The sequence below is a fragment of the Sarcophilus harrisii genome, chromosome 2 (genome assembly GCF_902635505.1).
Source record: "Sarcophilus harrisii chromosome 2, mSarHar1.11, whole genome shotgun sequence".
Classification (NCBI taxonomy): Eukaryota; Metazoa; Chordata; class Mammalia; order Dasyuromorphia; family Dasyuridae; genus Sarcophilus; species Sarcophilus harrisii.
The window spans coordinates 632379991-632394445 of NC_045427.1; the positions used below are offsets into that span (position 1 = coordinate 632379991).

Consider the following 14455-nt stretch of genomic DNA (forward strand, 5'->3'; position numbering starts at 1 on the left):
CTGAAACCATTCCCTGTTAGAGTAGGCCCAGTGACCCTCACAGTGGAGGAAACTGCATTTTTAAAAGTGGAAATCAATAAAATTTCTTGGTTCGTTTCCTCTTGGGCTCTGATGGCCCCAGAAAATAGGGTGTTGGACAGGAGGTGGGGTTGTGAAGGGAGAAAAGCAGAAAGGAACAACAAGACCAACCACAGCCCCTAAAAGAGTAGAATAACGGGTGAGAAATGATGGGTCTGGTTACCTGGGTGACAGAGTATGTGGTAAGCCTCTGCACAGGGTGGGATGGGAAGAATGATGTCACTGAAGCACTAGTAAAAGAGGCCCCACCAGAGAGTCAGGGTGACAATGCAGCCCAGGAGCAGCAGCAGTCCAGGTAAGAGCACGGGGAGACAAGAGGGTGAAAGGATTTGGGAACTCGGAGTGTTCTCGGTCTTTCTGAGAAGGCTCAGATCTAGAAGGAGAGAACAGGGTTGGGAGCCCAGCTTTGCCTCTCACTAACTAGCTGAGCACTTTGGGCACGGTTTCGTTTCCTGGGTCTCCTATGAAAACATAATCTATATAAAGAGGGGATCATACAGGATGCTCTCTCGTGTCCCTTCTGAATCTGGGATCCCTCAAAGTTTCATGTCAGTCTCGAGCCTGTGACCCTAGGAGGAACCCCATTTGGGTCTCCCCACAAGGGACTGACCCCCGGCTTCCTCTCAGTGTAACTTTAAGGCCTTGGCCACCACCACCCCCAGCCCCAGCCCCAAACCATTCCCCATCCCTTCCAAATTCCCTTCTTATTAACCAGACATAGGAACTGTAATTCCATGCCCAGGGTGAAGGACACCGCTGATTTAACACCAGAGGTCCCTTTTAGAAGAGAAGAGTTACTGTTACAGTTGGAGGGGTTTAATTGTAGCAAGGCAGTGCTGTATTCTGAACAGCCATATACAATATAGCCTTGAAATCAGAAAATGCAGCAGGAAGAGGAGGAGATAGCAGAATTAGTAGTAATGACAGCAGCAGGTAGTTAAATAGTTGTAGCAGCAGGTAGTTAAATAGTCATAGCAGCAGCAGCAATTAGCAGATAATAGTGGTACAAATAATAGTAACAGCAAGAGGAGCAGTAGTAGCAGCAGCAGCCTCCATAGCAATAATCGATAGTGTTAATATAGTACTTTAAGGTTTGCAAAGAGCCTTTGCATGTTTTCTTATTTGATCCTCATTTAAAAAACAACAACAACAATGTTGTGATGTAGCTGCTTTTATTGTATCCATTACACAGATGAAGAAACTGAGGCTGAGAGAAGTTTGTGATTTGTTCAGGACCACACAGCTAGGTAACTATCTGAGGCAGGTTTTGAACTCAGATCATCCTGACGCCCAAACCAGCACTATAGAGTGCTTTTACATATATATATATATATATATATATATATATATCACTATATATCACTACCTTATCTAATTGCTCAGGATGAATCTCCCTTTCCTAAAAATAAAAATAATTGTCCTCAGCCTCATAGGACTGATAGAAGATTCTTTAAAAATAAATCTCAACGACTGCAGAAAGGAGAATGATTTGTATTCATTATTTCTGATGGGGACTACCCTGGAAGTCACCACCCCTCGGTCTCCCAGCAGAGCCCCAAGGGGATGGCTCCAGAATAAATCTGAAGAAAAGGCAGGTTCCCCATGAGCCAGGCAGCTGAGGACCCCGGATACGGGAGGGCTGAGGGGACCCCAAAGGGAGATGACATTTGCATCTAGACAAGCCTAATTTATTTCCTATCCCTGCCCTCTTTGAACCCTAAGGCCCTATCTCTACAATCAAATGGGAAATCTCATTTTTGTCTCCAAGATGTTCACCATCTGCCCCTTCCTATTTTCTCAGTCTTCTCTCTCACACCTTCCTCCCCTCCGTGGGCCCTGTAATCCAGCTCTACTTACCAACTGCTGTTTTGAAGATGAAGGGTCATCTCTGACCTCTCAGCCTTTGCGATGCCTTTCCCACCTCCCTGGGATGCTCTCTCTCTCTCCTCAGCTCTGATTCTTAACTCCCCCATTGTAGGACGCCTTTCCCAGTCCCGCAGCGGCTACTGTCTGCTCTCTGATAAATCCTTCCACATGCTCCATATTTGTACCCGGGCAGTTATTTGCATGCTTCAGGAGGGCAGGAATGGCCGTTTTGGTTTGGGCTTGGAGGGTTTTCTGGCTGTCGACGCTGTTATTGTTGTTGTTTGCCTTTTCCCGTATCCCCAAGCTTAGCCCAATTCCTGACACAAACATCGGTGCTTAAATGCTTGCCGATCCAGTGACTGGACTCTAGGTGGTCCCAGGCCGTTCTCTGAGACCAGAGACTTAGAACGTCCCAGAGTTCTCTGGGATTCTGTTACAGGATATTTGGCTGATGGGCCTGCTTAGGGGAATGCCCTCACCAGGCTAATAGCCGAGAGGATTTCCTTCTCAGTCCCTAGAAAATCACAGCTTCAGTCCCCAGGAAAGTACTTAACATAAAATGTGTTGTAGCGATCTATGTATGAATCTTTTTTCCTCGCCAGGTTGTAAACTCCCTGAGAATGGGAGGTTGTGTCTTGACTAAACCATCTTAGGATCACAAGTTTTAGAGATGAAGGTCCAGTCCCATAATTTTGCAAGTGAAGAAAGAAACTAAGGAAGTGATTTGGCAAAAATCACTCAAGTAGCAGAGAGAACAGTCAGGATTTGAACCTCCTTCCCTTGACGCCATTTTATTTCCCCTGCTCCCAGAGCTACTGTCCTCTAGGACGGTAGCCAGCATATATTAAGCTTTTATTAAGTATTTGTTGAATTGATGAATAGTGTCATAAATTTCCTTGAGGATGGGTCCTACCTGTGATATCCGTTGGTTGTAGTTCCTTCCAGCTCTGAGATTCTAGGATTCTGTAAATATGTTTTTACTACTTCTGGACCTTCAAATCAAGAGACACTCTCTTGTCACCTCCACAAGTCATACCTAGGGTGAGACAAAGAGGGTTTTGTATCAGAGCATTAAAATTTAAAGAGTTCAAAAACCCTAACATGCTCATCTTGAATAGCTGGAAGTCACCATAGTAACTAATTCCCACACACATGCACACACACGCTCTCCCCTCAATTTGTCTTAATTACTTCCCATATTAGTTTCACTTCATGAATTTCAAAATTGGCCAGATGGTACAATTTGTGGTGTTTGCCCCAGCCACGGTAGCTTTTCAGCTGCCTGTCCTTTAGTGCCCAAATCCCAAAGCTTTGGTTCTCCCAATGCCCTTCGGCCCCTTCCCAGAACAAAGTCCTTCACCTAGAATTAGGCAATCTCCTCATCGGACCTTGGATTGCCGGCCTTTTTGAGACAATTCAATCCATTCAGGGACAGCTCCAACTGTTAAAAATCTAGCCCTTCTTTCTCTGGAGCCGAAATATGTTCCTCATCCCTTCCACACATTGTTCCTAGTTCAGCCTGCTGAGACCAAGCAGAACAAGTCACAGAACCATGGAATAATAGAGCCAGTAAGGGCCACCAAGTCCATCAAGACCAATCCCATGGTTTAACAGAGGAAAGAAACTGGGGCTGAGAAAGGTAAAGTTGCTCGCCAAGGTCAGAAGGAAGAGCCAGAATTAGGACTTGAGTCCAGATCTTTTCACTCCAAATCCAGAGCTCTTTTTAATCAGCCTTCCACAGACGCCCTCCCCAGGTATAGAAGTCACTCTCCGTATTTTAATCTCCTGGAACACAGCCATGATCTCAGCCCTCCCCCTGCCATAAGGGGTGGGAGACAGTTTCCCAAAGCCATCGGGCTGAGTCCCCAGGCTGCCAAGAGTTCTACTGAGCTATGAGATGGGAATATGAGCAAAGCAGGGTCCAAAGCCTGATTGCCAAATGTCGTGTGCGTACATGGCCATCAGAACTGGGAGCTAGTTTCAGACTTTTGTACCCAAGTGCAGTCACAAAGTAACAAGATCGCACTGGAGGCGTTCATCATCGTTATCCCTGGCACCCCGAGTTTGTACATCCCTTTTATTTCCAGACATATTCCTCCCCCAATCCCTTACCCTAAACCTGGAACAAATTGTAAAAAATAAAGAAGGGAAAAAAAGCAGATCAGGCAAAGCAAGCAACACCTCCTCAGCCAAGTCTGACAGCAGAGGCGACGTCCCTCCTCTGTAAAGAAGGGAGGGAGATAGACGTTCTTGTCTCTTCTTTGGGGTCAGACTTGATATACAATCATGCAGTGTTCCATGTGTAAGACCAAAGCTTAAATAAACAAGTCAGGTGTTCTCACTGACATGGGTGATACCTGGAGGCTGTGCTAGAGCTCACTCAAATTGGCCACTATCTAGAGCCCATCATTAAATGTTCAGAGTGAGAATTCACACCTCAAAAACTGATGACATTACAAATCAGGGGCATGTTTTATTGTTTTGTTGATTGTCTGCACTGGGCAAATACACTTGTTGATTGTCTACACTGGACAAATATGGTTAAGAAAATAATGGGGAAAATGTTAATAACGCAAGTGTGCCCCACGAACACTTTTTGTTTTTGTTCCAGAGAGTTGATAGGTGTAAGGTGATTTTAGGTATACATGGCAAAAGGAGCTGTATAGGGAAATAACCTGAGGAAGGGGAACAAGGTGTGCAGAGGAGGAAAACAGGAAGGCAGTAATGAAAGGTTGTTTACCCCAAGATTAATGATTTTGTTATTGAGTAGCCTGTACCGTGATGGGCTAAAGACAAAGAAAGCTAGGTTTGAGATGATGTAATGAGATGGTATATAAGAAGGAAAATAACTGCTAGAAGCCATGACACCATTAGAGAAAATGTAGAGTGCTTAATAAATGCTTTCTGTGCTTGACAACTTGTGGCATGTCGGGTGTTCTGTGGGGAGGAAAGCAGCTGGAGGGAACTGCTTCAGAGACGTCCAAGTACCTAGAGGATGGTAAGGAACATAGTTCCCCTTGGTGAGTAGGGGAGTTCAATTTTGTTTTTGTTCCAGAGAGCTGATAGATAAATATTTACCAGTACATGCCCACTGCTGTCCGGAAATGATACCGACCCTAAACCACATAGACTTTTATCCTGAGCTCCGCTGGTCCATGTCCTCCCATACATTCTCCATAGGGGGCCCATCCAATATGCTAGGGAAAATTCTCCAGTTCTCTTGACATTTCAGGTTTCAGCAAGGCATACGAGCTGTCCATTTTTATTCCTCACTCTCATCAGAAGCTCCCTTTTCCTTAACAGTCATAGGGCAGCTACGTGGCAGAATAGATAGGGTGCCAGGTCTGGAGTCATGGAGATAGATCTGAGTTCAAATTTGGCCTCAAATGCTTTTAGCTTTTAGCTGTGTAATCCTGGGCAAATCCCTTAAGTCTCATTGCCTCCATTTCCTCATCTGTAAAATGAGCTGAAGAAAGAAATGGCAAAGCATTCTAGTATCTTTGCCAAAAAAAAATCCCCAAAAAATCACAAAGAGTCAGATAAGATGGAAAAATGACTGAATCACAAAAAAAAGTTCACAAAACACCTTCTTTATCCAGTGAAGTGAGGAGTTCCGTTATATGGGTCAGAACTGAAACCAGACAAAAACCAGTTTTGCCCTCATTACCAATACAACCAACTGGCCGAACACCTATTCTACCAAAGATGGCACTGCTCAAAAAGCTTTGTGAGGTATTTCCCAAATACACTTTAATCTGGTTCCTTGACGCCTCTGTTCTAAGGGATGTATCTTTAAGCACACGGGACAAGTGTGGTTCAGAAGAAAATCCTACAATCTTTGCTGAGAGGTTAAGTGGTTTTTCCTCCATCTCACAGCTAGTTTTCCTTGATGGGCATCTTTTGCAGATAGATATCTGGGTAAGAAACAAGCCGGTGATAGAGCTCAAAGGGCATGGGGATAGCTTTGCAAAATCAATAGAACATAGATCATGTTGATGTGTACTTTTCTAAGTCAATACACAGCCTACAGTGATTCCTATGTGTGGTTCAGCCTGCCCCTCAGTGACTTAGAGGTATAAAAGCTATCCCTACACCCTCCTAGATCTAGCACCAGCCAGGAAAAATCACTTAACCTCCCAGCAAAGCGGTTTTTAAGCATCTGCTTTGTGCCGGGCTTTATAGTGGTGATAGGAATCCAAAGACAAAGTGATTCCTTGAGACTATAAATTACATAGAAGGTGTCAACTTGCATAAGTAAAGGGAGTTTGTCTACCTGGGAGTTCTCTCTACATTTAAATCACAGGCTCAGTCCTTTTCCTGTCCTATTATTGTTATTATGTTACTATATGATACAACCTCAGAAGGCAGTTCCCAAAGGGAAGCTTTCAAATGTTTTGAGTAATGGAAGGAAAGAACACTCAACTGAATTTTAAGGTTCTAGTGTACGTGTTCTAAAAAGTCTCCTTACTACATATTATTGTTCAGTCATTATTCAGTTGTATGCGACACTTTGTGATCCCATTTGGAGTTTTCTTGGCAAAGATACTAAAGTGGTTTGCTATTTCCTTCTTCAATTCCTTTTGTTGTTTATTATCCTTTCTTCTCGAAGAGGCCAAAATCACATCATTATGTCATATTGCAATGTGTCCAACTATGGCTGATCGGACCAATAAGAGTCCACAATGCTCTGCCACAGGTCAGGCACAAATAGTCCCTATGAACATTTTTGGGGTGAGTTCTCTAACTTTGCACATCTTCTGAGCTACTTCAGTTCTGCTTTTCCCCTTCTCTAATGAGGGCACAACATTCTGGGAGGTCCTGTGCCAATGTCTCCCATTTGATTTTACGACATAGAAGACCAGTTCATTTTACAGATGAGGAAACTGAGGCAAACAAGGTTAAGTGACTTGCCTGGGGTCACATAGCTAGTAAGTGTCTGAGGCCAGATTTGAACTCAGGGAGTTGAGTCTTCCTGACTTCAGGTTCAATACTCTACCCACAGTGACGCTTAGCTACCCTGAAACCGTATTTCATATCCAGATCTCATTCTTAGGGATGTATGGGACCTGGAAGGCAGAAACTCTGTATTCTAATTCAGTCTCACTCTTTGTCCAAATTGATGTTCTCAGGTGCCTGCAGCTCTGACAGGCTATAGCCTGGCTTCCAATGTTCTTCCTCTAAAATTCTAGGTTCTAAGGAACCTCTCCCAGTTGCTCTTTGTTGCTCTGTGTTCTCCATATCATCCTATCTTTAATACTCTATATTCTTGCAGATCCCTACCAGCTCTGACACTGTATGCACTATGTTCTAGAGTTCCTTCCATCTTTAAAATTCCATGTTCTTTGGGTCTGAGCTCTGATTTTCTGTTTTGAGCTCTCTTTTCTTTCTGACATTTTAACTTGGTGTTTCATAGGAAACTTCTCGGCTTAATATTTTTTATTCTGTATCCTAAACTCTCACTCAGCTCAGCCATTTACTGCATAGGAGTCATGTGGAACTTTCTTATCGCCACTTCAAGTTCCCATCCCAAAAGCCAAATAATTTATCCCTCCAGACAATGAAGGATAAACCTCTGATAATGAGCTGTTCTTGGACAGCAGACAGAAGAGTCTGTGGACCTTCTCCCACACCACAGAGATTTCGAGCTCTTTCACGGCCTCCTTCTTCTCTCCACAGGCAAGATGATCTGGTCCTCCATCTCCTCCTCCTCCTCCCTCCTCGTCCTCCTCCTCTTTCATCTGCTGATCTTCCTCCAGCCGGCCCAGCCTAAACAAGCCCCCTGCCGAACGGCCACCCGTGCGGAATGCCGCCATCAGCAGAAGTTCGTGCCAGGCTGGGAGCTGGCAGGGGAGGGGATAGACGTCACCACTCTCCGCCGAACGGGCTACTTCCCTGTGGACACTCACAAATTTGAGCGATCCGATGGCACTTGTACCCTGTGCCACAATGATATGCTGGAAGGCCAGCTCCAGCGCCTTCCCTTGGCCATCACGGACTGGCGGACCCAGAGTGCAAATTGCCTTCGGCGTGTGACCAAGACCCAGGCCTCCTCTGTGGTGCAAGTGGCTGACGAGGCCGCCAAGAACATCAAGAATGATTGGAAGGTGGGCCTGGAAATCCAGGCCCATTCCAGCAGTAAGGCTCAAGTGTCTGTGGCCGCATCCCACTCGGAGGATGCCCAGTTTGCAGCTGAAAAGAGCCACCAGGATGTATATACTTTCACAAGGGAATCCATGCAGTGTGGTTACTACAGGTTGGTGGGTGTTACTATAGGGTTGGGGCGGGCCACTCACAGAATGGGCCACACCACAGCACAGAACAAAGGCCATTGAGCTCAGGGGAAGGAAAGTCAGCAATATGAGAGCTAACAACTGTCTCTTATATAGATTGCACTTGAATATTTGAAAAGAGGAAGGAAGGAAAGAAGGAAGGAGGGAGAAAAAAGAAGGAAGGGAGAAAGGAAGGAAGGAGAAAAAGAAGGAAGGAAGGAAGGAAGGAAGGAAGGAAGGAAGGAAGGAAGGAAGGAAGGAAGGAAGGAAGGGAGGGAGGGAGGGAGGGAGGGAGGGAGGAAGGAAGGAAGGAAGGAAGGAGAAGAGAAAGAGGGAGAGAGGAAGGAAGAAAAGGAGAGAAAGAAAGAGGGAAAGAAGAAAGGAAGGAAGGAAAGAAAGAAGAAAGGAACAAATGAAGGAAGGTAATGAGGAGGGAAGGAGGGAGGATAAGAAGGAAGGAAGAAAGGAGGGAGGGAGGAAAGAAAATGTCTGAAACACTATGTACCAAGCAGAGCAGGTCTCTGCAGACCAAGCTCAGGGAATAAAAATAAAGGTAAAAGGCAGTCCCAGTTCTCAAAGAACTCACAATCTAATGGGAGAGATAAAATACAGCATCTATGTTGAAACAAGATAAACATAAGATATATCCAAGAAGTAGATACGAGTTGTCACTACAATCAACAGACCCAGACAAGACATTGATTGTAGGAAGTATGTGAGAGGGAGGAGCAGGCCTGGGTGGCTCGGAGGATAGTGGCACCCTTGACAATAATAAGAAATTCAGAATGGGGCTGGTTTGGGGAAAAGATAATGGGTTCTGTTTTGAATGTGTTGAGTTAAGTCAATGGGACATCTATTTTGCAATATTTAATGAGCACTAGAGATGTGAGTCTAGAGATTAGGAGAGAGAAGGCTATGGAGGGATAACCATTGAAACCACCAGAGCTGCTGTGCAATAGGTAACAGACAAAAAATGGAGGCACTCCTTGACTCAAAGAGCGACATTTTACCCAGTGAGGGCAGGGGGACATAGAACCACATATCTAAGAAAATGGTGACCTAAGAGACGGGAAGTTTTCATTTGAAAAGTTACCAGAATAGAAACACCACTTTTCCAGAAGCAATGACTGAATTCATTTGCTTAGGTTTCCAGAACTAGAAGAGGAATTTAGATTGATTGGAAGGAGGAGGAGGAAGAGAAGGATGGTGATGATGATGATGGTGGTGATGGTGATGATGATGATGACGATGGTGGTAATGATGATGATGATAATGGTGATAGCTAATATTTACATTATACTTTAAGGTTTGCAAAACATCTCATCTCCACCACAACTTTGAGAGATATGTATTACTATTATCTTCATTTTACAGATGAGAAACCTGGGACAGTCAGAAGTCATGACTTGCCCAGAGTCACAGTCATAACTTTCTAGTTAATAATAACTAGTAATGAAGCTAGTAACTTTCTAAGATTAAAGCTTCTGACTCAGACTCTAGTTCTCTATCCACTGTGCCATCTAGATATTCTGATACTCTGGACAGAAATAAAGATTATGAAGCAGGATGGTTTTTCTGGGAAAATAATGAATTTTGCTTTGGACACCTTGAGTATGGGACAACCTTTGAGGTAGGTCAGATATGTTAGCATCACGGGATTATAGATTTAGAGCTGGAAAGGTCCCTAGACATGATCTAGATCTATTCCACCCTGATTTTATAGCCTTCTAAAATTGACATTTACACAGGAAAAGTGGGATGACTTGGGCAGGGTTGCCCATGCCATAAGCAGCCAGAGTGGAGATTTGAATTCATGTCCCCTAGCTCCAAATCCATCATGCTGTCTCTCCTATCATCATCGCCTTTTTATGAAGGAGATGGCATAACCTCAGGGAAGTCATCTAGTATCCAAAGCAAGGGCACATGATTTGCTCAAAGTCCCATAACCAGAAAGGCAAGGGCCAAGCCTTGAACAGAAATCCTGTAACACAATTGAGCACACTTTGAACCATATCGAACTGGAGAAATCGTTGGCCCTCAGAGGACCAGGGCAGTGTTCTGCCTTCCTTTCCCTTGGTTTTTTTTTGAGTTTTAGTGACTGAGACATCACAGTCATTTAGAAAAGAGAATAGCTGCTGGTCCTGGGGATGAGGGGAGAGGAATTATAGCAACTCCATTCAGCTGAGAAATTCAAGAATGGAAACATAAAGCCCCTAGAGCCAAAGTCTGTAAGGTCCCTCTTTTCTTCCATTTTCTTGCTGTGTGATCTTCATCTCTATGATATCAGGAGATGTGCCAAACAAATATCTCTGCATTTCCCCAGTGCCCAGCATAGACCCCTGACTGTAGCAATGCCTGTTAAATTGAATAATAAGAGATGTCTGTGTACAGCAAACAGGGCACTGGAAGGCAGGAAGATCTTCAGATAATTAACTGTATGTCCCTGAGCCAGTCAATTAATCTCTGTGAGGCTCAATTTTTTCCTCTCCACAAGAAGAGGATTGGATTAGATGGCCTCTAAGACCCTTTCCAGATAATAATAGATGACCTTGTGATATGGCAGCTCAAAAAAAGTAAGGAAATTTTAGGCTGCATTAGTGTCCTGAATGGAGGACATGGCAAGTCACTTGTGCATTTTTGCCAAGAAAATTCCAAATGGTGTCGCAGACAGGCAGACGACTAAAAAATGACTAAACAATGACAAAGTATCCAGAAAAGGGGAAGTGATGGTCTCACTGTCCTCTGCCCTGTCAGAACACATCTAGTGCTGTTCTAGTTATCACATCGTAGAGGGGAACATAGCCAGAAAAAAAGGAGGTGAGGGTTCTCCGAGTATAAGAAGCAGGGGAAAGAAGCCAATTTTTTTTAATCTAGAGAAAAAGAAGACTTCCTATGGACACCTTCTTTAAGTATTTGAAGAGTCATGAAAATCATGAAAAAAGAGAAGCGTTCTACTTAGAGAAAAACTAGATAAGTAAAAAAGAAGTAAGTGGTGGGAATGGGATGTTGTCTCAATAGAAAATCAAAACAAAACCCGCCTAACAACTGGAGCTGTCCAATGGTGGGATGAGTTACAAATAGGAATAGTGATTTCTCTAACAATCAGGTTGACCTCTCAGGGATCAAATAACCATTTTGGGGCAGCCTAGGATCACCAGTTGATTCAATGCAGAAGGAACCTTAGAGAAATCTAGTCCAATTTAATAAATGAGGGAAGGGAGACTCAGAAAGAAGAAATAACTTTCTCAATGACTCACAGGGAGTAAAATAGGAGAACTGGAATTTGAACATGGGGTGTCTGCTCTGACTCCAGTGGTTTTTAGCCCACAGCAGAGTAGAAATAAAAGACTTCTAAGGACCGGTAGAAAGAGCTCTGAACCGGAATTGAATGGGGGACTTCCACTAAACTCCAGATTGCAATTTCCCCATCTAAAAAGGGAAGGGGAATTGGATCTTATGACTATGGGGGTCCCTCCTTAGTTCTGATTCTGTAAGACTATGTGATATACACGCTCCATTGGTCATTTCTGTCTCTGAGATTCTTTGATGGTTTTCTTTCACTCACAGATTTCACCTGGTAGAGAACCCCCCCCTGAATCCAAATTTCCTTCAGGCTGTCAAAGCCCTGCCCCACAAATTCAATGCCTCTACTAGATCGGATTACTATCGGTTCATCTCCAATTATGGCACCCACTTTCTCAAGTCCGTGGAGCTGGGGGGTCGGACCACAGACATCACGGCGCTCCGTACCTGCCAGTTGGCCCTGAATGGCTTGAAGGCCAAAGATGTGAGTGACTGCCTCGAGGTGGAGGCAGAGGTGAGCGTGGGTAATGTGGTTTCCTCGTCAAAACTCAACAAATGTAGGGAGGAGAAGAAGAAGAAGAACATCCAAGGCTCCTTCCACACCACGTACAGCGAGCGCAAAGTGGAGGTGGAGGGAGGGAATCTGAGTGGGGCTTCAGCTGAACTGCTCTTCTCGGATCAGGATGGCGCTGGCAAGTTCTCAGAATGGTTGGCAACCGTTCCCAGTAAGCCCGGCCTGCTGACCTATAAACTGGAGTCCCTGCACTTTCTCCTGGGCTCGAAGAATCTCTGGAGAGAGCAGCTGAGACAGGCCGTGAGCCACTATGTGAGCCACAGAGCCCGCTGGAAGGACTGCAGCAAGCCGTGCCCTCCAGGGCAACATAGATCCCCCAAAAATCCATGCCATTGCATGTGCCCGACAACCCCCTTCACCAATGAGGACTGCTGCCCCAAGGAGAAGGGGCTGGCTCATCTGGAGCTGTCCAACTTCAGTGCCAAGAACCTGTGGGGAGACACCTTCACGGCAACGGACGCCTACATCAAGGTCTTCTTCCACCACAAGGAGCTGAGGAGCCCCGTGGTGGCGAACAACAACAATCCCACATGGAACATAAAGCTGGATTTCGGGACTGTGCAGCTGGTGGGTGACACGCCCTTGAGGATCCAGGTGTGGGACAGAGACAATGGCTGGAACGATGACCTTCTGGGCTCTTGTGACCGACTGCCGGTCAGCGGGAAGTGGTCGGAGAATTGCTACTTCAAGCACGGCCAATTCACGTTCCATTACCGGGCCACATGCGTCCCCCATCTCAAGGGGGGCCACTGTTTGGAGTATGCCCCTCGGGGAGCTCTTGGAGAACCCCCGGGAAACCGGAGTGGAGCCGTATGGTGAGAGTCCCAACAAGGGGGGCAAATGGCAGGAAGAGGGCTGTGTTCAAGACTTAATAGACTAAAATGTTGCATGGTGCAATGGGAGAAGTCAGAAATCTAGAATGAGAAGGGTTCAAATTTCACACTCTTTTCCTTACTACCTGAGCTACTTTAAACAAATCATCAACTCTTGTGTCTCAGTTTCCTTGTTTTTGTTTTCTTGATGAGTGCATTGGACCGGATGTCTTCTAAGATCCCATCCAAACTTAACATTCAGTTTTCTGTTTATTTAATAATCATAATCACCTATTTTAACATAAAATGATTCTCCCATGAGCCCTCACCCAATCCTGATACTGGTAGGGTGTAACGGGGCTATTTGAAAAAGCAGTGAAACAGGTTCCAGTGGAGTGGATAATTCCCCCCTGAAAAGGTTGTCAACCAGCCCAAGGGATGAGCCTGCCCTGAGCCCAGTATCCTGCACATTCAGGTTGCAAAATAGGATGAATATCACGTTTTTTCAGGGCCATTTTTATGCCCAGAGCAAGCAGCAAAAAGCATTTGATTGGTGGAAAAAGGACACTGCATCCCTATGGAGCTGACTGGGAGCAAGAAAGGGGCTCACCCCAGCCCACTCCCTAGTAGCTTCTATTTTAATGAATTTTTCCAGATAACTGGCTACTAAGCACCATTGCTTCTATGGCTAAAGGACTTCAAGCACTTTTGTTGTTCTCTAAATTTGCTGTCTTTGGCCAATGCTCCAATTGCCCTGCTCTAGTTATAACTAATATCTATTTGGCTCACTACTTTCTTGACCATTAAATGTAAATTTCTTAAGTGCAGAAACTGTTTTATTTTTGTCTCTGTGTATCCAACTCCTAAAACAGTGCCTAGCACATAGTAGGTGCTTAAAAATGCTTTTTGACTTACTGGTTGAATTGCCTGAACACACCCATGTCACGGTTTGTCAGTTCTTTTGCCTTCAAGAAACATTCAACTCAAACATTTTTCCACTACCTACTAGGAGCACCAAAGCAGTACCTGCTTTAAAGGAACTCATTGGCATTAAGAGATTTATGCCAGAGCTTCTTAAACTTCTTCCACTTGCCTCCTTTTTGTTCAAGAAAATTTTACATGACCCCAGGTATATAAAATAGGTACATAAATCAAACCTTTACTTGTAATAAATTATAAAGAAATTTATTTTAAAACAATTCTTTGGTATACACATAATTTCATCATTTATTAATGATGAAAACAAATGTGCATACCAATGAGGTATATGTGCTTATATATTTTACATAAAGAATTAAATCTTGAAAGATTACATATTTATTGGCATATAATTGGGCAAATTAATTCCTAACAATTGTTTTGATTTTATCTTCTTGATATATTCACCCTTTTCATTTTTAATAGTAGTAATTTGGTTTTCTTCTCTCTCTTTTTAAATCATATTAACCAATAATTTGTCTATTTTATTGATTGTTTTCATAAAACCAACTTCTAGTTTTACTTATTAATTCACTGGTTTTCATATACTTAGTTTTATAAATCTTACCTTTAAT

The 14455-nt window shown here is 44.1% G+C and overlaps 1 protein-coding gene across 1 annotated transcript; it reads left to right on the forward strand.

Moving 5' to 3' along the window:
* The first annotated feature begins 248 nt into the window (after nucleotides 1-248).
* Nucleotides 249-14036, forward strand: PRF1 (perforin 1). Its single transcript, XM_023500427.2, has 3 exons — nucleotides 249-373; nucleotides 7621-8197; nucleotides 11781-14036. The coding sequence occupies exons 1-3, from the start codon at nucleotides 346-348 to the stop codon at nucleotides 12907-12909; spliced, it is 1734 nt and encodes a 577-aa protein (XP_023356195.1). The 5' UTR covers nucleotides 249-345; the 3' UTR covers nucleotides 12910-14036.
* Nucleotides 14037-14455: the final 419 nt, after the last annotated feature.